Source organism: Prionailurus bengalensis, chromosome D1 (genome assembly GCF_016509475.1).
Source record: "Prionailurus bengalensis isolate Pbe53 chromosome D1, Fcat_Pben_1.1_paternal_pri, whole genome shotgun sequence".
Taxonomy (NCBI): Eukaryota; Metazoa; Chordata; class Mammalia; order Carnivora; family Felidae; genus Prionailurus; species Prionailurus bengalensis.
In genome coordinates, this window is record NC_057346.1 from 103,510,440 (window position 1) to 103,534,592 (window position 24,153).

General features: G+C 43.7%; 2 protein-coding genes across 2 annotated transcripts; both read right to left on the reverse strand.

Moving 5' to 3' along the window:
* Positions 1–5,867: 5,867 nt before the first annotated feature.
* Positions 5,868–6,869, reverse strand: LOC122484354 (olfactory receptor 1S1-like). Its single transcript, XM_043582308.1, has one exon. The coding sequence runs from the start codon at positions 6,834–6,836 to the stop codon at positions 5,868–5,870; it is 969 nt and encodes a 322-aa protein (XP_043438243.1). The 5' UTR covers positions 6,837–6,869.
* Positions 6,870–18,954: 12,085 nt separating this feature from the next.
* Positions 18,955–19,914, reverse strand: LOC122484355 (olfactory receptor 10Q1). The gene has a single exon (XM_043582309.1). The coding sequence runs from the start codon at positions 19,912–19,914 to the stop codon at positions 18,955–18,957; it is 960 nt and encodes a 319-aa protein (XP_043438244.1).
* Between the last annotated feature and the right edge of the window lie 4,239 nt (positions 19,915–24,153).

The following is a 24,153-nucleotide window of genomic DNA, read 5'->3' on the forward strand; positions in this document are numbered from 1 at the left end:
TTTTGTGAGAAGATTTTTCTGTATCCACTAGGATGATCATATAGTTTTATTTTGTGCTTATTAATATGGTGGATTACATTGATTGCTTTTGGACTGTTAGATAATTCTTGTATCTTTCGGATAAACTGTTCTCGATTACAGTAAAGTATTGCTTGTATTATCAAAAAAAGTAGAAGATGCTCCTCAGTATTCTTGCTTGGTTACAAAGATCACAGATGGTATTGCCTAAAGCCATATGCCAGTTTTAAAAGGAGACTGTAGTTCTGAGTCATCTAAATACCTCTATTAAAAGGAGAATAGAAAGTAGCATAAGCAATGGAAGGAAAATGGGAGCAAAGAAGAAATTTGAGATGTTTTCATCTTCTGGGAAACATGTTCTGCAGGAGACAGTTTCCATGTGGGCTGAACTCTGAGGACACGGGACCGGTGAAGAGGTCGCTGGGGATGATGTCTGCCTGGGTTGACATGAGCAGATCACAAGGGAAGATCAAAGGGCTGACAGCTGGCCTCCTGTGGTATTTGAAACAGTCGATCCCTCTTTTCTCCTGGAAGAATTTTCACTCTATTCCTCAGGAGTCCTGACACTACTTTATTCCGGTTTCCTACCTCCCTGGTTCTTACTCCTCTGACTTCTTTTCTGGGTCCTTATTTCTAAATGTTAGAGTTCACACAGGGTTTGGTCATAGGTCTTTCTCTCTTTCTGTAGTTAACCCTTAGGTAATTTCATCCAGTTCCAAGGATTTAGTTCTTACTTAGAGTATTTATTTATACTTATTTTTTTTAAATTTGAGACAGACAGAGAGGGTGAGTGGGGGAAAGGGGCAGAAAGAGAGGGAGAGAGAATACCAAGCAGTCTCCAAGCCCAGTGTGGAGCCAATGTGGGGCTCGATCCCACAACCCTGGAATCATGACCTGAGCCAAAATCAAGAGCTGGATGCTCAACTGACTGAGCCACCCAGGCACCGCTTACTTAGAGTATTTAAATAAAATTCAAAGTCTTCACCATGGCTGGACAGATTTAGCCAGATTGCATCCCAAACTACCACCATGACTATATTTACTTCTCATCTCCTTCTCCCTCGTCCACCCTGTTCTGTGAGGGCACCACTCTGCTCTTGCAGCAAGATCTTTCCACTTGCTCTCCCCTTTTCTTAGAATGTGTTTACTCAGAACTTCTCATGGCTCACTCTCTTATTTTATTCAGTTCTCTACTCAAATACCCAAGAAAGGCTTTCCCCAACTCCTGCACCTCTCCATCCCAAATAACCATCCCACGCTGGGTCATTGTCTATTCTCTGCTCCTAGTGCACTTTTTATCCCAGGCCTTCTTGCTAGCTCATATTACAGCCATCATTTATTTATTCACACCTTCATTGTCTCCCTCTCTATGAAGGAAAAGCCAGACAAGCAACGGTGCTATCTCCTCTTCTTTTTGCTCTCACTAGGTATTTAAAAAAATATAGTTGCTTAGTAAATAAAATAACGTACCTTTGCTGGCATGTTTTGCATTGGGTTTTACAAGCCATGTTTACCCAATGTATGATTTTTTTTTTCCAGTTTGTTTTTCTAGGCATTTCCCTTGTATTTGTGTTACTCACACTTAGGTGATAGGGAATTCTGCTAATTTATTCATAGGCCACAAGTTGGTTTTCCTCAGGTATGGTAACACAAAAGCACTAAAATACATTAACATTCACTTGACAGTGTTTTGCACAAAATCTTTATGTATTCTAAATCTAACGACATCAGTTACTGACTAAATATTGTCTTTTCTTATCCGGTCTTACAAATCTCTTAACATTATTTTCGTGTCAATTTCTCGCTTTGGTCTGCGAGGGCGCCGAAGGTATGGGCTGTGAATTATTCATCCCTTTAGTCCCAGGGTCAGAGTCAGAGCCTGGTAAATTGATGGCTTATTGATGGCTTGCCATAGATGCTTGTTGAAATGACAGGTACAAGGATCCTTTAAGGGAATTCAAGCATCTGGGTCCAGATGTATGCCTCTCCTCCATGGAAACCTGTCAAGGTTTTTATAAAAGTTTGCGGTTCTCTATTTCCTGAATCGATTGTCTTTTGTGTCTTAAACTAAATCCTAATTCATTTTGTCGGGTAAACTCCCAACTTGCATCCAAGTCCATCCCTAGCCAAATCAGCTTCCCCATTACTCACTGAGGATGAAGCACCTTAGAAAGGATCCAGGCTCCTGGGGAGCGTCCGAGCTGGAGGTAATGGAGGACTGGCCCACATGGATGACCACCAAATCAAACCAAATCGCCTGGGTCTAAACCTGCTGGTTCTTATCCTATCACATATAGGCTAGATGAAACCAGAATAAAGAGATAAAATCACAGATCTGCCCAATCGATGTTTAACAGAACATTCTGGAACAGAAGATTCTGGAACCAGGTTAAGCATGGTGGTGTAATAGGACAAGACATTTTATCTTACTTAAAATAAAAAAGTATTTTTCTTCCTAAAGCAATAGTCACTGCAAAATGATAAAGCAATAAGAGAGTATTATATAAATCCCTCCATTTTATGAAACAAAATCACTATTTTGGTTACAGAGTGTTGTATAACAAACCACCCCAAAATATAGGGACTTAAAACAAGGACCGTCGTTTTATTGTTGTCTCTCGCAGTTCTAGGAGTTGACGGGACACGATGGGCAGTTTTCACTTGGGGTCTCAAGTGCCGACAGCCTGAGCTGACACTGGATCAGCTGAATGTTCACTCACTCACTTTCTGCAGACTCCGAGATTCGAAGGCTGGAAAAGCTGGAGCTCTTTGGGCATCTGCCTCTGATTCTCTGTGGCCTCGCCACATGGAATCTCCAGCATGGTGGCTTCAGAGCAGAGGGACTTCTTACAGGGAAATTCAGGGCTCCAGAGGTACACATCTGGAGAAAGTGCCAGGTGGAGGCCGTACTGGCTTTTCTAAGAGTCTTGGAAATCGTGCAGCACCACTTGTGGGGCACTCTATTAATCAGAGCAGCCCTAAAGCCCTCCAGGTTCAAGGAGAGGGACACTGACTCCATCTCTTGATGAAGAAGTGGCAAACTTCTTCAAGAGCGTGTGAGATGGAAATATTGTCGTGGCTGGCTGTTTTTGGAAAACACGATCTGAGACAACCACTCTCAATATTTTGCTGACTCTTCCTAGGCATCTCTTTGTGCACATGCCGTTGTACATAAATGGGCGTAATGATAAAGCTGTCGTAAAACCTTCTTTGCATATATCAGACCAATTGTTATGTTACAGTAAAAGAAACTGAGGTTGGTAACATGGTTTGTCACAAGTGAGTTCATTGCAGAGCCCAAGTCTCTTGATTATAAATCTAGGACTCTCTACTTGTCCCGGTAGAATAGTGAAAGCAGGGTTCTATGGTTCATGTTGGAGTTGTGGGTGGAACAGGGTGGACTTTGAGGTATTTGAGGAACAAGGACTTGGAGGCCAGTTTGGTAAGTCATATAAAAGCAAGTGGATTTTAAATTTATAATGCAAAAATCAAATGAAGCATAAAAGTTTGAGAGACACCAGAGAGAAAGGTGGGTGGCTGATTACGTATCTCCTCTTATGGAGGTTGGGCTTTTATGAGTTTAGAGAAGAAGAGAAGTCTTAGATTGGGCACTGAATAAACTTTGGCCAGGAAGGTAGATTGGGGTTGGGAGCCTGGGACAGTTCCCAAAACAAGGAATTTTTTTTAATAGTGTCTACGATATACGAGGATCTATGGTTGTCTCGCATACATGTCGATTTACTCACAAACAGCTTTGGGATGTTCGGATGATTACTCCAGTTTGACAGACGAAGAAAGCAAGTTTCAATGCTTAAATAATTTCTATGGATCATGCAGGTGAATCTCAACTTCCTGAAAAGCCAGGATTTAGAACCAAATCTCTTCACGCTACAGTGCAGTTGTTAGAGGAATCAGATTAAATAGCGAATAAAAGTTTGCTCCAGAGCGGCAAATATTTTTTAAAAAGGATTTGGACACAGAAAAATCTTCTTCTTCTGGGGAGAAGCTTCTTCTGGGGAGCTTCTTCTGGGGAGCTACTTAAGGTAGATGTCTGAAAGACATTTCCATCAACCAGTGGGCACCCAGGTTTGCAAAAATCCCGGAGCTGGAGTGGAACTCAGAGTTTATGGGGTTCAGTGATTCTTTAGCACAAGGGTCACCTGAGGGGTGTTTCCAGGCTATGAGTGCCTGATTCCTTCACTGAATCTTGGTTAGTAGATACAGGTGGGATTTGGGAGAAAAGCAGTAAAACCTAGTTTGTAGCCTTTCTCAGCCTCAAGGAAGTCCGAGGTTTGACCCTTGGTCTAATCCCTCTTGCAATGAATTCCAGAATTTTCTAGGTGGATCCTGGATCCAAGATGCAAGACAGCCCTGCCAAAGTGGCTCTGAAGCTTCTTGGCCACTTTTATCTGTTTGTTAAAATTGGTTATGGAGGAATTTGTAATTGATGAGCAGCTTATATTTGCATAGATGTAGCTGTACCTGAAAAGGGGTGCTAGTCACATATCTCTACGGGGATCATCAAGAAGCAAGGTGTAATGGCTAAGGAACCCCAGAGCTGAAGCCTTCCTGAACTGAGGTCGTCCACACCCAACGAGTGCTCTCTCTCATGACCATGCACATTCCAAGTATGGAATGACTGGGATATTTAGAAGGTGTGCCTTCTAAACGAGACCTCTACCCTCCTCCCTCACTCGTGCTCTCTTTCTCTCTGTCTCTCAAAATTTAATAAATGTTAAAAAAATTTTTTTAAATGAGGCCTGTATGATGCCATCGTGTGTGTGTTTTGTGGCTGTCCCGTATCCTTAAAGTTTTCTTAAAGCTTGATTCTTGGTGTATTTTGTGAGCTTTATTGCCAAGCTGAACCCAAGACCATTGCAGCTGGTTGAGGAGAGAAGTCACCTCAGACTGTCCTGCTCAGACACAAGGATCAATGAACTCGTATTATTTATCGCGGGCTTATCGGTTGTCACCTTCCCCTTTGCCCTCATCCTCTTCTCCTACATCTGCATTGTCAGGGCTGTCCTGAGACTCTCACCCACAGAGGGAAAGTGGAAAGCCTTCTCCACCTGTGGCTGTCACCAACTAGAACTAATAACCTTGTTTTATAGACGAGAATGTAGACTCAAGAAAGTGAATTGACATGCCTTGAGTTTCATAACTACTTTGGGGCAGAGTCAGGACTAGAACTGATGTCTTTTATAGAAATTCTCTCTGATTTGTCATTGAATGCATTTCTCCAATTATGTTTTGCACACTAGTCCCACGAACTACTTGGTGATGAGTCAGGTCATATCCGACTGAATAAGCTCATATATGATTGAATACGTTTGAGAATTGCTGCGTACCATACTGCCTTCTTGGAGATTTATGCTATACCAAAGGCCCTAAGAAGTTGTCTAGTGAAGACGTTTACTTCATGCAGCTCAGAGTTGCCTCACATTATTTGGATGTGGGACCCTTCTATGAACATCTCACTGAATAGTAGTTTTGGCAAAACAGACTTTGAGAAAAGCTGACTTAGAGAAATCAAGATTGAATAAAGGAATTAGTAATAACTGTCTTCAAATAAACAAACAAACAAATAAATAAATAAAATAACTGTCTGCAAAGCTGTAAAAGGTACTACATGCACTTGTTATTGTCTAAGTTATAAATGATTTGTGCCCAAGTTTGCAGTAACATACATGAAAATCAGAATAATGCGCTTTCCTTGTGACTTACCAATGGGGTTAGGGCCTCGTTTCCAAGACCAGAGCTATGTGGGAAAGCCCCAGCCCCTCAGAGGCGGATCTAAAACTGAACCATCACATCTATGCCATAAACTCTGGGCAGAATCATCCATCTGGTTATGGGGATAAATCAGATGCCCACGGCATCAAAGGGAGGAAGATTTTCCTACTGAGGAGCTTTCTTAGGGCACCTTTCATGTCCTTGTTCCTCAGGCTATAGATGAAGGGGTTCATCATGGGCGTCACCACAGTGAATAGCACTGCACCAATCTTATCTCCGCCATCAGGGTGAGTGGTTGAGGGGAAGAAGTAAACCCCTACAATGGTCCCATAGAAGAGCAATACAACTGTCAGGTGAGAGCCACAGGTGGAGAAGGCTTTCCACTTTCCCTCTGCGGACGAGATTCTCAGGACAGCCCTGACAATGCAGATGTAGGAGAAGAGGATGAGGGCAAAGGGGAAGGTGACAACCGACAAGCCCGCGATAAATAATACGAGTTCATTGATCCTTGTGTCTGAGCAGGACAGCTTGAGCAGAGGCGCCAAGTCACAGAAGAAGTGTGGGAGAGTGTTGCTGTCACAGAAAAGCAACGGAAGGAGCAGAAGAGTGTGTATTAGGGCAACAGCATTACTGAGGACCCACGGAATGACCGCGAGCGAAACGCAGAGCCTGGGTTGCATGATGGTCATGTAGTTCAGAGGGTGGCAGATAGCCACAAAGCGGTCATAGGCCATGACGCCCAAGAGGAAATTGTCAATAACGACAAACACAATAGAAAAGTACATTTGCGTGATGCAGTTCTCATAGGAGATGGATTGAGTCTTGGTCTGAATATTCATCAGCATCTTGGGGACTGAGGTGGATACGGAGGAAATATCAGCAAAGGACAGATTGGCAAGGAAGAAATACATGGGAGTGTGAAGGTAAGAATCCAAGCCGATGGCCAGGATGATGAGTCCATTCCCAACTACAGTGACCAGGTACATACCCAGGAAAAGCACAAAGAGGACCTTCTGCTGCTCAGCCTGGTTGGAGAGTCCCAGAAGGAGGAACCCAGAGACGGTGGTTCGATTTCCTTGATGCATATTTCTGCTGATCTGGAGAAAGGAACACAAGGTCTTCACAGACCCAAAGAAAAGCCAGTGTGGTAACATTTGGCTGCAGCCGCTGGAGGGGGGTGGAGAAAGATTACTTAATAAGGAACTACGTCAGTGGTTCAGAGACTCAGGAAATGCCTTCGAAAGGAAAGTCAGAGCCACCACGATAGACATTTCCCAATGAACACGTTTGAAACTCGAACACGACTCTGACAGTGATGGTTAGAGTGGGTTCCAAATGTAGTGAAAAGCCTGAAACTAAGGACGATGGGTGAGGTGTACTCCATATTCTAAAGATGCTGGATAGCCCTGAAGGAATTACTTAAAAATGAAGAAAATGGCCCTGACACCTTTCCTAGCATTCGCTTTCATTTTGAAATTAAAGAAGACAGAACTGGGAAGAGTCACTGAGGGAAGAGGTTGGGAAGGAGAACCAAGCGAGCTTACTGAAATATACTGCAGTGTGGGTGCTCCTGCCCACTCACGTTAGGGGGAGGATCCAGAAAAGCTACTCTTGGGGAACGTGTGCAAGAAGGGAGACCAGAAGTTCACTTCATTCGTGGCTGGATGTTAGGTGAATGGAGAAAGTTTAGGGGACTTGTAAGAACCTGAAGACTTGTGTTTGTGGGCCACTTCTAAAGATGGGAGGCTCCCCATACAGAGAAAGACAGATACCATATGTTTTCACTCTTATGTGGATCCTGAGAAACTTAACAGAAACCCACGGGGGAGGGGAAGGGGAAAAAAAAAAGAGGTTAGAGTGGGAGAGAGAGACAAAGCATAAGAGACTCTTAAAAACTGAGAACAAACTGAAGGTTGATGGGGGGGTGGGAGGGTGGGGAGGGTGGGTGATGGGTATTGAGGAGGGCACCTTTTGGGATGAGCACTGGGTATTGTATGGAAACCAATTTGACAATAAATTTCATATATTAAAAATAAATAAAGATGGGAGGCTCCCTGGATTAGCCACCTGTGGCTGGGGGAGGGGAGAAAGCATGGTGAGGGGCAATTCTGCACCCTCGCCATGGCATAGCATGAGTAGGTGAGTTTCCTATCTAGAGGCCAAGTGAGTGCTCCTGGATCTTGTTGGACTCAGACCACTGTGTTGGGACTCCACCCAAAAGGTCTTGCTGGGGCAGAGGAGGCCGTAGCAGTGAGGTCGTGGATGGGCTGTCTTACAAAAGAGGAATCATAAAAAGATCAGGTAGAAAATGCATTGCCCTTGATGCAAGCAGTCCCAGAAAGGAGGCCTCTGAAGAACCCCAACCGGTCTCATGACAGAGCACGCCTGCCATGCGAAACTCACCGACTGTTCGTATTCCACGGCAGCAGACTTGAGGACTTTGGTCCTCTTACCCCCTCCCTTTCTTCTTCCTTCCCACTGCATATTCCCAAGCTGCCTGAGCTCATGGGGGAGGATGAGTACTTTGAAGGGTGTGAAGTTAAAGTGTTGAATTGGTCCAGGCTTTTGCAAACCTAGAAGTGGTCTTGAGTCCCAAAGTAGAAGTTACTTTTAAAACTAACAGTGACTGAAAAGCAAGACGCACCACCCAAGGTGCGGCCCAGAGTCAGGGAAGGGAGACTGAACCAAGTCTGGGTTTCCTTGCAGCTGACTGGGAAGAACACTGGGCCGAGGGCTGAGGTATGTGGTTCCTCCCAGTCTTTCTACTCTGCTTGTATTGCCTCCTCTTACTCTTTCTCTCCCTTCACTCATCTCTCAAAGATTCGAGATAATCGTGTCCCCAAATAACTTTTCTTTCCATGAAGAGGCCACACCCCGGGAATCTTCCCCCTCTGGGATTCTGGCAAACTGAAGGGCAGTGGAGACTGAGCAGTAGATCTGAGGTCTCCTTGCTCGTGAGAAGGCTGGCTTACAAGTCAGAGGGGAGAGGGGGTGACTGGGTGGCTCAGTCGGTTAAGCATCCGACTCTTGATTTTGGCTCAGATCATGACCTCGTGGCCCCGCCTCAGACTCTGTGCTGATAGTGCTTGGGATTCTCCTTCTTCCCCTCTCTCTCGGCCCCTCCCCCACTCTCTCTCTCTCAAAATAAATAAATAAACTTAAATATATATATAAAACAAATCAGAGGGGGGAAGCCTATCTATTGAAGGGAGATTCCCACCCAAAGCCATGACGAGATAAAGAACTGGCAGGCATCGATATTGAAACCTCGGGGCAAGACACAGACCTGCCTTCTAAGGCCCTGTGATCACTAAGCCCTGGGCTGGTTTGGGCTTGACTAGAATGGCGACGTGTAGTTTTGAGTCACAATCTCCTGTCTCTCCCACCTGCCAGCAGTCCCACACAAATGGAGTCCCTGAGGCACCTGCCTCGCTGGTTAAGAGCAGCGCTAAAGTCTAAACAGGCTCACCTCTGAAGGATGATAAGAGCTCAGGAAGTTACTGGAATCTGAACACAGCAGCTTAACTGATTGTTGGCAGGGTAGCAGCGGGGAGCCTGGGAGCAGCTCTTAGGTATTTTTCAGAACCAGACTCTTTTCCCCAAGCACAAGTCATGGTGCGGGGCTCTCGTGGGACATTTGGCTCCTTCAGTGTCATTTGGGATGGTGTCCCTGAAGTGCTTTCCTCAAAACAGACGGTTGTTTTCACATCCCAGCTTCGGTGAGGAAAATGGGAAAGAGCCAGGCAGCTCTGTTGTTTTGTTTCTTTGTTTGCCCTCAGGTGCCCCTTCCCACTTCTTGGTTGAAGCTCTTCATCCCGCAAGTGAATTGTTTGCTGTGTGTCTTAGGTTTTCAGTGAGATGGTAAATACTTTGGATTCCTTCTGTTTCCTCTCTAGTGCCTAGTAGAGGGGGAGCACTTAAGAAATACCTCAAGACATAAGTGAAATTCCTACATTAGGGGGTTAGGACTCCAAAGAGATTCTGTCTCTAGTGGAAGGGGAGAGGCTATGGTCTTTGTGCCATGTGAATGCACGTCAGCATTGGAAGGGAATCTCGGGGTCCAGTGGTTCAGCACTCAGGGCTCTTAGCTGCCAAAGAATGAAATAAACTCTGGGTTTTTGATACACAAAAGAAACATACTGAAATTATTTGAGGTGGTTCACGGATTTGCTGGGAAGGCAGGAGAAAGAGACCCTGAAGAGGGCAGGATCAAGCGATGCTCTATAGCCAGAGACACAACCTAAATCAGTACCTCCCTTCTAATGCTTACATGTGCCTCATTATGTCGCGCGGGTATTTCCAACCCAAACCAGGAACACTCACGCCCTCCTCACCAGGAAACAATTCAACCTATAGACTAACCGTATAGTTACTCAGGACTAATATTTAAAAGAACTACATCATGAAGAAGAAAGAAAAGGCAAGCTGTTCTGTTATATCAATCTATCTAGTTATAGGTAGGAAGGAGATGTGGGTGGAACCATAATCCTGACATGTTTATGAGCTCCTTCTACTACAGTTATGGTCTGCATGTTTGTGTCCCCCTCAGATTCATATGTTCAGACCTAACTCTCAGGTGATGATGGTATTAGCAGGTGGTGGGGGCGGGGGGGAGGTTCTTTGGGAGGTGATTAAATCATGAGGGTGGAGCCCTCAGGAATGAGATTAGTGCCCTCAGAACTGAGACTCAGAGAGACCCCCATCCCCTTCCACCATTCGAGGACACAGGGAGAAGATGGCCATCTATGAACCAGGAAGTGGACTCTCACCAGACAGGGAAACTGCCCACACCTTCGTCTCGGACTTCTAGCCTCCAGAAGTGTGAGCAATAAAACTCTGTTGTCTGTAAGACTCCCAGTTTATGATGTTTTGTTACACAGCCTGAAATGCTTAAGACAACTGCCAACTTAGCATGAGTCTTCTAGAAACCAGACTCCGAAGCAGGAATTTCGATCTTGACATTCTATTTGGAAGGTCTCCCCGGGGAGGTGAGGACAACTGAGGGAAGGAGGCGAGGCTAGATGCAAACAAAGTGGTGAGATGCTTTACCGCAAGGGGATTGCACACATGCGTGGAGGGGCCGAGATTACTCATCAGACATGTTCACTCAGCATGTGGGAAGGAGCCACTGCAGCCAGGAGTTCAGAGAAGAGAAAAGGAAAGGATGCTCTTGTACCTCGTTCCTTCTCATCTCTTGTTTCCCGTCAACCTTGGGGACTTGACTCTTCTGAACTTCCTTCCAGTTGCACCATCTGGCTCCTTCGCGGTGCGAGAAAGCAAAATTTGGGGCACGTAGCTGGCTCAGTTGGTTAAGCGACCGGCTCTTGACTTCAGTTCAGGCCATGATCTTGCAGTTCGTGGGTTTGAGCCCCGCTTCAGGCTCTCCAATAACAGCTCTGAGTCAGCTCGGGATTCTCTCTCTCCCTCCCTCTCTCTGCCCCTCTCCCACTTGTACTCTCTCTCTCTCTCTCTCTCTCTCTAAAAATAAATAAATAAACTTTAAAAATTCAACCAAGTAAATATGAAGAACTAATTGGCTTCGTTAACTGATTCATGAATCAGGCACCATACCACTAGCAAGCAGAATGGGGTTCTAAGGAGCTTTACAAAATGAAAGGATTTTATAAGAAGGAGGGTAGGACAAGGAAGTTATTAATGAAAGAAAAGGATTGTTTCAGGCAAGGTCATCTTCCTTTAGGAGGAAGGGCTGGAGGGGGGGTGGGTCTCATCATGCAGATGACCTTATCTTCCTAGCGGGGAGAGAGAGTCCCTCTGACAGATTACCTTACTGGTGCTGACCAGAACATCCCAGGATTGGCTTAAAACCCCACTCCTGCAGAGGCTGAAACTGCAGTGAAGTCTTGGTTTACTGTACCGGGAGAAGTGACTCCACCTTGGTCTGTAGTTGTTTTGTTTTTTTTTTTAACCGTGGCCACACAGGAAGTCAGGAACCATGTTCAGAAACATGGCTATCAATCTGAGTCTGGAAGAGGAGGGGGACTTTGTGTGGGCAGGTTTGGCAATCAGGTTCACGTGGATGTCTGCTGGCTGAGAGACCTAGGAAAAAGGGCAGAGTTTGGGAGGCGAGCAGTGTCCTTTGAAGGGTTAGCTTCCAATCCAACCCACCTCTGTGCCACTCAGATGTACTCAGGCCTCTTTCATCTCTACACTTCATACCACACTGCGGGGCTTCCATTTTTCCAAGGGAATGAAAACACTCTGAGAAGGGAAGGATAAGCCCCTTTAGCCCAGAGCAGTATTTCTCAACCTTGTATTCATTATTGCCCAGGTACCCTCTCCTCTTAAGGACCCTTTATATCTTTTATCTTCAATTCTCTCCAGCTCCTATGACATTAAATACTATGGAATAAGATTTTGTCAGATAAAGGTGAGCTTTGGAGAGAAAACATTAGAATATCTAAGATTTTTTTCACCTCCAAGTACTGATTTTTGCCCACGTGGGGGCGATGTTGTCCCTGTGAAGATCCCATCAAGGGGGTGGCCAGTGTTGGTCTCTTGGAAAACTACAGCAAGAGTATTAGCAAAACAAGTCCTAGTCCTCCCGTTTCTAGCTGGCCCTGAGGCTCTGGCTGAGTTCCTCATCCCCCTCCTTCATTTGTCATCAGACTCTCTGACTCTGGGATCGCACTTTGGCTGATCTGGATTGTTTTCTGCTTCCCCGAGGGGTAAGGATACATAGTTGTCCTAACCTTTTGGGTTCTGGTTGTCGTGATTGCTCATTATAATCTTCCCTCCAGAGTTCAAAATTATCCTGGTTCAAGGTTTCAGGAACTGGAAACCCCCTTTCTCTACCATGCTGTGAAATTTTGGAGGTAGAACCTGAGGGTTAGCCCTATCGAAAGAGAAGGACTTGGGAAAATCTCCTAAGCTTCTGACTATGTTTTATCTGTTTAAAGTTTATTAACAAAACATTACTTAGACTTTACTCCATATCCAGTTCTGGCTTAGGTATTAGGGAGAAGTCATGCGGGTTAACACTCAGGTTCTACCCTCTTAGACGTTCACGGTTAACTTGCAGATACAAGATGTGAACAAAGAAGCAAGAACTTGAAGTTGCCAATGGCAGGTGGAGACAAGTACAGTGATTGCCGTCAGCTATCAAGCATGGTAGAGAAAATGCTGCAGGAATCCAGGAGACGGAGAGTTATCTGTGGACTGGGGTAGTAAGTAAATATCTCATGGAAGACGTGAACCAGAGTCGTTCTTTTAACATGGGTAGGGTGTACATGGGTGGGGAGACACAGAGAGGGATTGTGAAGCAGGGCAATGGTCTGAGCAGAGGCCACATGGTGGGACCATGCATGGCATGTTCTGGGTTCAGTAAAGAGACTAGTGTTGTTAAGGTTGAGGTTCCTAAGAAGAAGTAAGAAATAAAGTTGAAAAGTTGTACCTTGGGGCCTGATCTTGGAGCGCTTTTAATGTCAGGGAAAGGTGCTGCTTTTGCATTTACCAATTCCTTATCAATCATTTCTAGTCGCTCGTAAATTACATGGTGTGGAGTCATTCCACGAACAAAGTCATGGAATCTGGAGCTGGAGGGCACCACGAAGGTCAACTAAAACCTCGCTCATTGTACAAATGAGTAAATTGATCCCTAGAAGGATGGGTGCCTTGTTGACATCAGTTGATTAGTTTGGGCAGAACCAAAAAGAGAACTGCATGAAGTGGTTTCCAGTCCAGTATAATTTAAAAGCTCCATAATCCCAGCCATTTTTTCTTAGCTGGTTTGAGATAAACACTGATAAAATCACCAAGGGCTCAGATAACAAAATATCTCCAGAAAAGCCTGGTTGAGACATAGGTGTGTTAAGCTCTGGCTAGTGGGGCATGGGAGTTCAGAGAACTGGAGTATGGGGGCCAGAGAAACCATCTGATGACAAGTGCCCATTTCACATGTCTAGCATAAGACACCCAGAAACAAAAATGAGACTTTAGAATCAAGCTCACAATGGATAAAGAAATTGGATTAACCAATTGTGGTATATTCATACACTGGGATACTACTCAGATATAAAAAAGAACAAATTGCTGAAATTCATAACCACCTGTTTGAATCTCAAAAACATCATGTTAAGCGAAGGAAGCCAGACACAAAAAGAATACAAACTGTGTGGGTTCCATTCATATGGAATTTCTGAATGGGCACAGCTAATCTGCAGTGATAGAAGTCAGAACAGTGGTTGACTCGGCAGGGAGGGGAATTGACTGGAAAGGTGGTGCAAGAGACATTTCTGGGGTGATGAAAATATCTTATTATTGAATACAGTTGCCCAAATACATGAAACCAAGCCATTGGAAATCTATGCATTTTATTGTATGCTGCTTGCACTTCAATTAAAATATAATAAAACCAAAATAAGGCCAGTACATTTTCCTTTTTGTGCTTCAAGGGGAATTTGAATATATGATGGCATCGGAGTTCCTGGAAAAATCTTTTCTTGCCTTGTCATTTCTCCCAGAGAAGCAGAGGTGGAGATGTTAAAGCTTTGCTGGGATTCTGGAAGCAGAAGCTGGGAGGCAGCATGAAGCCAAGGATGTTTCTACATATGGTAACATCGAAAGGGAAGATATCGACCTCCAAGATGTCTTGGTCTAACAGGAAGTTGGTCCACACTCGACAAGAGAGATGAGACCAGATATGTGGCGGTATCTTAGAAATAAGAAGACCCGGGATAAAACAAGCCAGTGGGCACTTATGTACAGCCACAGGGATTTGCTGGAGGCTTCTGGACTCGTATGTATGGGTGGGAGGGAGTCTTAGACATTTTGGAGCCAGAGTTTCTAAGAGCAACTTGGCCATGGAAAAAATATAAACCCTTCTGTGAGAATACACATAAGAAGCACCAAAACTTATGTTGAGGAAGACACAGGCACATCTTACACCATGTGTAAGACACTAATAATTGTGTGGTTATGTTCCCAATAGTCTGTAGACTCCTTGAAAGCAGGTATCTTGTGTTTTGTCTATGAATTCCAGCATATAGCACAGTGTCAGGTACATAATACAGTCCCCTTTTCATTCCCAAGTCACCATCACTCAACATTCTTGTGTATACCAAATCCTTGGCCCCCATCACCACTCTCCTCCTATTTTCATAGCACCAGCATATGGATGTATTATCTCTTTCCCTCTCGGGAATATTAGACCCATAAAGTCAGAGACTTTGGCAAATAGTAGATTCTTTCTACACATTTGTTTAAAAATGAGTAAATGAACACCCATGATTAATATTCGTTGAAGGGGTTGTTGTATTATGGCATCGAGGTGCCTTTCTAAAACAATTTTACAAAGATCACCAAGTATGTGGGCTGTGATCTCAGAGGATGGTTACAAAACACTGTGGCCCATCTCTGTTGAGTAACCTCTTTCCCCCCATGTGTGAGCACCATACTTTTTTCCTTCTCATGAGAGCTGGATAGAAACCAAAAAGGAGCAACTAAGACAAGTCTTAAGTCGGAGCTGGTGGGCAAAGAGAGGTTCAAGGAATAATCACCATCCTATTTCAAGCTTCTAATTATTTTCCCTAGAATCCATGATTTTACAATGTGGTTTTCAAAGTAGCTACTGGGAGAGGGAGAGGGAGAGGAGGGAGGAAAGGGAACGTGGTCGTCATTGTGAAAATACCTGTTGTGACGTTTGATGATGTGCTGTTGCAGGTTGTTTCTGACCCATCTAATATCCACAAAGTGAACCGTCTGCCCAGGATGTGTTGTTACATAATCTCTCTTATTCCGGCCTTCTCTTATCTAGCCATCTCTCCATCTACACTTGTTAGTCGTGCTTGGATAAAACAGACGGACACAAGTAACACACTCCTTATATGGTTTCCTTGGTCTTCAACCTGTGGAAAGGAGAAAATGGAATTCTGGGGAATTTTCAGGAATGTACAAAATTAAGCCATGTAAAAACCATTCTCACCATTCTTTATCCTCTTTACTCATTGTGGTAGGCATCTAAAATTTGTTCAATGGTTAGAAACAGTAGGTATATTACTATATACCAAGTGAATACCAGTGAATACGCAAATGCTGGAAAAAGCCCGTGAGCCTTACCAGGTGGCATTTGAGGAAAGACACATTCCAGTCTCCCACTAGTATCAACAGTTCTGTGCAGGATCGCATGTCAAAACTGCCAATCTGAGGACTTATTTGCCTCCAAACTGTGTTATTTCTTAGAACATCACTCATAGGATTTGTATAAAATTTCCCAGGCATATAGGCTTATGACTATTTATTTTATTTGCAAGGATGACTCAAAGTTAGCAGCAGACAGGGCCACGAACTCACACACAGAAACAGCTACCGGCAAGATTGACTGATCCGTCATGACGGTTTCTCGCCCAGTGCTTCTTGTTCTGGTCTTTTCCTGGTCCCAAACGTGTAAATTTAACCTCTGACCCCGTGTGTCATGTTCCCTGCTCTTTCTTTTCCCCCGGACATTCGTGGATTCTCTAAACCAGTAGCCTCTCTGTGTTGCTTATTATGCTTTAATTCTTGCGGGAGAGTTACAATGCCTTTTCCAATTTCCCTAATTTCTCAAAATACCTTTCCTCAGAATTTGGGTTTAAAAATAAATAATTATTTTTGAGAAGTGCTGGGAAGGAATTTGCACATGGAAACAAAACTCTCACCACTGTGGCTAACCCTTCCTTTCATGCACCCGTTGAACCAGGAGAAAGGACTTGGAGAAATCCAGTATGACAAACATATCAGTGATAAAGTGTTTAAGAAGACATAACGATGTTTCTGGCAAAGTTACTTGCAGGCAGTGTCATTTCAGTGAATGGAAGTGATTTCCATTTTGTACTGCATGTAGTGTCATGTTTAATTTTTAAAAAAGAAAAAAAGACAAAAAGGAGGAGCTTCCATTCAGCTAAAATATGCCCAGGAAGGTAACTAGGGGAGCCCAGTAATCCAGCTGAAAGGATTGATCATTTCTCTGGAAGCTTCATCTGGATAGAGTAACAGTTCACCTTCTTTTTGGGTCCCGAATTAATTTTCTTTTTTGTTCTCTAAAAAAATTTTTTTTCATTTATTTATTTTTGAGAGACAGACACAGAGACAGAGCACAAGTCGGGGAGGGGCAGAGAGAGAAGGAGAAATAGAATCCGAAGCAGGTTCCAGGCTCCCAGCTGTCAGCACAGAGCCCTACGCGGGATTGAAACTCACAAACTGTGAGATCGTGAAATGAGCCGAAGTTGGATGCTTAACTGACTGAGCCACCCAGGCGCCACCCCCCCAAGTTAATTTTCTATATGATTTGTGACCTTAAATAAAAACAAAAGGAGGCATGGAAACACAGTTGGAAACTTTCCTGATGTTTGCATTCTCGACAATGTCTCGCACAGTGTGCACATGTAATTGATTCATTCTGTCCTGATGTGGCTTGGCCTGCATAGGTTGATAAGCAGCTTGCCAACCAGAGTTCTGTTCCTTCCCTCCAGCATTTAGCTGGAAGCAAAGGCATTTCTCATACATTGTGAAATCCATGACTGTTTCCAGAATAATTAACACTTTGTAGTCCTTCTCCTGACCCCCATGTGACATCAGCGTGAAAACAATTAAAAGCATGGAAAGCAGTCATTATGAAGAGAAGAAGTAACTGAGACAAAAATACACCAGTTTAGGAAGAATAAGAAAGGTGGATTGTGCTGTGATAGGAGTTTACAGAAACTGTCATTTATCTGCTTACAAGAGTAACACAGTCTCACTTTACAAAACTTGGAAACATGCATGAATGAATAAAGAAGAAACGATTACCCATAATTCTACAAAGCCCAGATAAGAACCACTAACTTTTTGGTGTGTGTCTATTCATTATTCTGCACATGTGTGTTTACCAAACTGGGCTCCCATTATACATACAGGTTTGTTTCTGGCTCTTACCACTTAGTGTTCTGATGAGAAACATTGCCCCTTGTTGTTTAATATTGATTGAAATGCATTGTAAGTATGTTATATTCATGTGTCCAACACTGGAAGTGAGATTTTAATGCCTTTTCGTTTTATAAAGGTAAGGAACAGGCTTCTAGTTCCACTTACGTTAGCCTTAATTATTTGACATTATGATTTTAGAACGAGAATTACTGAATTAGTAAAAAGAAGTATTTTCAGGCCTTTGGTAAACTTAGCCCTATGGCATTTAGAAACATTTTACCAAGTCCTTAGGTGAGTTTTAGTATCCCCTGGCTGACACTTACTTCTTGGGGTCACTAGCTGAAGTCAGCCTAATGGGCAACATCCAGTCCCTTCCCTGACAGGTCGTGTCTGCCCCCAACTGTTCTGGAGCAGGTAATTTCTGTTAAGAACTGTCCTTGGATCCCTCTTTACTTCATTGTTCCTCAGGAAGGCTGGGCAGCATGAAGTCAGCTGTGCAAGGCACCGAGGAGCGAATTCTACAGGGTTTGCCTGTGGTCAGGGAGCAGGTGCAGGAGGATGGAACCACCAAGGGGCTGCAGGACGTGCCGCGGTGGGAGGACCAGTGGCGCCACCTGCTGAGCGGGTCTTCGACCAGTAGCCGTTAAGAAGGCACCGGAGGAGGTGAGGAAGGAGAGTAAAGCTGCAGGAAAGCCAACAAGGGCACGGAGGGCTTGTACCCGCAGCGCTGGCGTCCTGCTCAGTCAATGGATGCCAATTCCTGCCCGCTTCCTGGCACAATGAAGGACTATGAAGGCAACCCATTGGGATGTATGGAAGGAAGGAAGTTGATGCATTAGATAAGCTTCTGTTTGCCACACGTTCGTATCTAAAACAACAATACAGTGTATTTCTCTTAGTAAGGTCTATGTCTGTAGGAACACATCTAACTGAAGGCGTCGTTCACAGGATACCTCAGTATCATCGCCTTCTCAGGAGGCAGGGCGTCTGTGATGCTTTAGTCCCAGCATGCATGTGTTGGGCGGGGGGGAGGTCCTGACGAAGCAATTGCCCCGACTGAGCTCTGAACCTTTAAAGTAGGGCCCGCAGACTAGCTCTCCTGCATTGAGGTTTTTGTCCACATTTTCCAAATCTTATTCAAGCACTTCAAGAAAATGAGCACAGACTGTGGACATGGGGCCAATACGGCAAAAAGAAACGTCAACTGCAAAGTGTGGGGGAGGTAAGCATGAGAATTCCATATTCGTTGTTCAGAGTCCATTATCACGGCCACTGACAGACACCCACCCCCAGGCCCCTTAAGCCTCAACGGGTGTCCGAGGCTGCTTTACTGGCGATGGCATTCCTCAGGGCACCTTTGACATCCTTGTTCCTAAGGGTGTAAATCAGCGGGTTGAGTAAGGGGGTGACGAAGGTGTAGACCAAGGCGATTTGGCGGTCCTCGTCCTCTGAGGTGCTGGAGCGGGGACGCAGGTAGACCAGGCTGCAACAGCCATACTGCAGCAGGACCACGGTGAGGTGCGACGAGCAGGTGGAGAAGGCCCGGCGGCGGCCCTCGGCGGAGCGGATGCGCAGGATGGCGGAGGCGATGAACACGTAGGACACACAGATAAGCAGGAAGGGGACGGTCAGCACCAGGATGCCCACCACGTAGAGCACGGCCTGGTGCACGCGGATGTCGGCGCAGGCCAGCCGCAGGACGGGAGGCACGTCGCACAGAAAGTGGTTGATTTCCCGGCGGTGCCCGCAGAAGGGCAAGGTGAAGATCAAGCAGGCGAGCTGCAGGGAGAGGAGGAGGGCCAGGCCCAGGGCGCACAGCACCATCCGGACGCACAGCTTCTGGGTCATGATGAGGGTGTAGCGCAGCGGGTGGCAGATGGCCACGTAGCGATCGTATGCCATGATTGCCAAGAGGAAGCAGTCAGCGCTGCCAAGGGAGACGAAAAAGAACATTTGGGCCCCACAGCCAGCCAGCGGAATGGGTTTCTGGGAGCCCCAAAGGTTGGCAAGCATCAGAGGCACCACGACAGAGGTGTAGAAGATTTCCAGGAAAGACAGGTTGCACAGGAAGAAGTACATGGGGGTGTGCAGCGAGCTGTGTGTGCGCACCGCCCAGACGATGGCCGCGTTACCACAAAGGATCATCAAGTAGAGCAGGAGGAAGAGGAGGAAGAGGAGGGCCTGCAGTTCGGGGACGGTGGTGAACGCGCGGAACACGAACTCGGTGGGGCCGGATTGGTTGAGGACGGGGCTCCTGGCAAACATGTCCCCTGCAAGAGAGCGACAGAAAGGGCCGGATCTTCCTTCGCTGAGTTGTTTTATTGCGGGAAGAAAAGCAGACATTTTAAATTTGGTTTCTGATTTGGCATTTAGTATCCAGTTTCCAAATTCAGTGCTTGGGATGAATTCACACTAGAGGCTACGGTATATGTTTTCCCAAGGAATCTTCAAAAATGGGATAGATAGTAATCTGTAGAGTTCCTTGTGCCAAAGACTTATAGATATTCTTTGGTGAAATGTCTTTTTTTTTTTTTTTTACACTGGTATTTTACATCTAATTGACAAGGGCTAAATCTTTGCTTGCATTTCATCCAACAGTTGTGCGGTTGTAGATGTTTTTTAAATTAGACAAACGGATGCGTTTTTTTTGGTAAACATTCTTAGTGAAATGTAACAACCAGAGGCATTCACAAATCCTAAGTGTAGGGCTTGAATTTTTTGCACTGTAAACACACTAGTATAGCCACTATCAAGAGGGACAAATTGAACAATTCCAGAAACTTACACCCATCTCTCCTGTCTCCTGACTTTCTACCTTACAAAGGTAAACCGCCCTTTCAACTTTGGTCACTGCAGATCGGTTTACGTTTCAATTCCTACGTGTGATGATAAAGCGTGTACTGTCTTGTGACGGGCTTCAACATTGTGTCTGCAAAGTTATTTCTGCTGTTCCATGTAACATTTGTTATCATTTCTGTTGTTTTAGAGTATTCCATTTTACGGCTGTACTGCAATTTATTCTTGAGTTCACTTTTCATCCCATTATTTTGGCTCAGATAAAACTGGGCAAACACCTTTTATTCCAGTCCTTTCTGAGATACACTTTTTATATATTTCCTCTCGTTTAAATATTTTTTCTAAATTTCCAGGCATGAACCTAAACTTTAGGGCTAGGACAGATTCACCTAGAAGGGGACTGTAGGGAGTAAGGGAAAATGAAGGTAGACCTGCTAGAGATAAGAAAAGGCAATAAGGAAACTAAAAATGCAGTAGCAGAATTGAAATAGATATTAGAACACGCAGGCGAGTAAGAAAAGAACTTTAAAAGCATCTAGGAAGGGAAAAGTACGTACAAATTAAGCACCTTCGGCTACTACAACTTGATTTTTAATATAAAAACCCAAGAGACAATAAAGTCATATCTATAGGTTTAAGAAAAACAAACTGGTGTCAAAGAATTCTGTACCCAGGCTTTAGCGATTTAGGTTCAAAAGCAACAGACAGACTCTCTCAGATTTACAAGGGTTTAGGAAGTATGTCGTTCTAAATACAATTGAAATAATTTCTCAACAAAGACTCTGTGCTGCTGGGTGACTAATCAGGATACATAATCCAGGACTGGGGAAGTTGTAATGGAAAAACTCGATTTGAATAATCAAATAGTAAATATATATATTTAACACTAAATGGTTAATACAAATATTATTGAAAGAAAAAAAATTCCCCGAATAGTGCTCAAAAACATACATAATATAAAATGAAAACATTAAAATAATTCCTCACATTAAACAAATTTTATGTTTATTTATTTTTGAGAAAGGGAGAGCGTGCAAGCAGGGGAGGGGCAGAGAGAGAGGGAGACACAGAACGCAAAGCAGGCTCCAGGCTCCGAGCTGTCAGCACAGAGCCCGACGTGGGGCTCGAACTCACCGCGAGATCATGAGCTGAATCGAAGTTGGACGCTTAACCAAGTGAGCCACCTAGGTGTCCCGATAATTCCTCACATTTAAAACCATGAATTATATTCATTGGGAAACTGATAGGGAGTGATGGGAGAAATAAAATAATAATGAAATAATATCCTCAATCTGTATAAGGAAGGATTCAAGAGATATTTCATTCGGATGTGACTAATCACAGAAATACCTATTCAAACGTATATTTCTATAATGATCATATGTAGAATAAGTCACAGCATATCCATCCCAAATGACCCGATTAAAAGAGTACATATAGTGCAGAGAACAAAAGGCTGAAACAAAGGAAAATGTGAACAAGCATATAAGATGAAGTGGCTTAAGTAAGAAAAGTAAATGTTTAATTTCTGCAAACAAGTTTAAATGAAGTTGATGTTCCATTAAAGACAGAGTCTCATATTTACATCATAGGCACATCCACCCAGTGTACACACAGAGACCTAGAAAGGCTGGCATTACTTTGGTTTAGCATGACATTTTGTGACTGAGCCAATGCAAGGGGACAGAAAAAAGGGGATAGAGGATTTCATGAACTGAAAACACAACAGAACCAATTGAAAAATTAGGACCAACCCGATAGTCAGTCCACTGGCTAGTCATTTTGTAATTATGTGATTTTATTACGTATGACAAAACCTGATAAGATGTTACGTGGCTATAAATTATGAAAATTAACAATGGACTGCTTAAGAAACACCTGATAATTACAGGTTGCTAAAAATTTTTGTGGGATACGGTGTGTGCCAGAACAATGAAAGACTGGGAGTGAAAATGATACAATTTTCAGTAAGTTCATATTCATATCTGCCATGGGTCTAAATGTTCACTCCATCGTTACAAAAGCTAAAACTGGAATTAACATATCCTGAGAATCAAGGCTTTGATTTCAGGTGATACGAACTCAAAGCCCTCGGCTTTAGATCCAAAGGTTGATGAATAGGTTCCCCTTTGAATATTTTAAGTTAAAGTAAATGATTATGGTAAGTACGTACTTCATGCTTTGTTTGGATCTTAGGGCTTTCTGGGTTTTGTTTGTTTGTTTTGTTTTGTTTTTTAATCAATGTTAGTTAGAAAGTGCCTTTCCCAGGGCGCCTGGGTGGCTCAGTCGGTTAAGCATTGGACTCTTGGTTTCGGCTCAGGTCACGATCTCACGTTTCATGAGTTTGAGCCCTGTGTCGGGCTCTGTGCTGACAGCACAGAGCCTGCTTGGAATTCTCTCTCTCTCTCTCTCTGCTCCTCCCCTGCTCCCTCTCTCTCCTTCTCTCTCTCTCAAAAATAAATTAATAAACTTAAAAAATTTTAAAAAGAAAGTGCCCTTCCCTCAAACCACTACCAAAAGGAATGAGTGAATAATAAATAAGACACCAGGGAATAAACCTAAGGAGTAACAAGTAGGAACTATTTGAAGAAAACTGTTACATGGCTGGATGGAAAACCCAATATTTTAGTGTTAACTGGCTCTGAAGGAATGTGTAATTTCTATGAAATTCCTATCAAAATCCCTAGAAGAATAAACAGGTGGAAAGACAAGAGAGCTAAAAAAAAAATGAGTGCCATCACAGAACAGAATTTGCATCACAAGACGTTAAAATAGATCACAAATGATCATATGTTATAAAATAGATCCTATGTTACGTCATAAATCAAAATGGCATTCGTAGAGCACCAGAGATCCAGCACGTTAGAACAGAAAGAATCATTAACAGTAGCCGATCGTTCGATAGCGTTCATTTGGTCAGGCATTGATTTATGCAGTTTACATTCCTTGACTTATTTCACAACGGTCCTCTAAAAAGGGGCTCTTGTACCTGTTGTATGGATGAGAAAACTGAGGCCCAGAGCGGTTAAGTAACTTGCCCAAAGCTGTCACCACAGCTAGCACGTGCCGGAATGGGAATTTAAACGTAAGTTGGCTCCAGAGTCTCTTGTCTTACTCACTGTGTTATATTGCTTCTGTCTATTATGTGCATAGTTTTATTATCTGTAAAATGGATCTGAAAATACATGTATCTACTTTGTAGGTTGTTGTCAGACTTTGTCAAAGGAATTATTTTATAAAAGTACTTAGAACAGTCCAGGCACAGAGTATACATGCAATGGATACGAACTATTGTCACTATTTCAAATCAATTCGAGAGGACCAACAGTTTCCTGATATGGACTCAGGACAATGGGCTAATCATTTTAAAAAAAGAACTCCCTAACACATTATGTATCAACATTTATTTCTGATGGACTTAAGATTCAAATATTTTAAAAAGAAAAAGAAAACTACAAGATAGTGAAGATGAACGTTTTTCAGTCCAAAGAGTACAGATGATTTGCAAGCAAATGTGCTGCACACATAAAAAGATTGATATTTTGACAGAATAAAAATTTAAAAGATCTGTGGGTCAAAAATAAAATAAGCAAACTAAATAGAAGGTGAAATCTTATATAATTCACCAAAAATAAACCCATCAATAGAAAAACAAATAGAGGATCTGAACAGGCAATTCAAAAAAGAAATATGCAAATGCAAACAAAT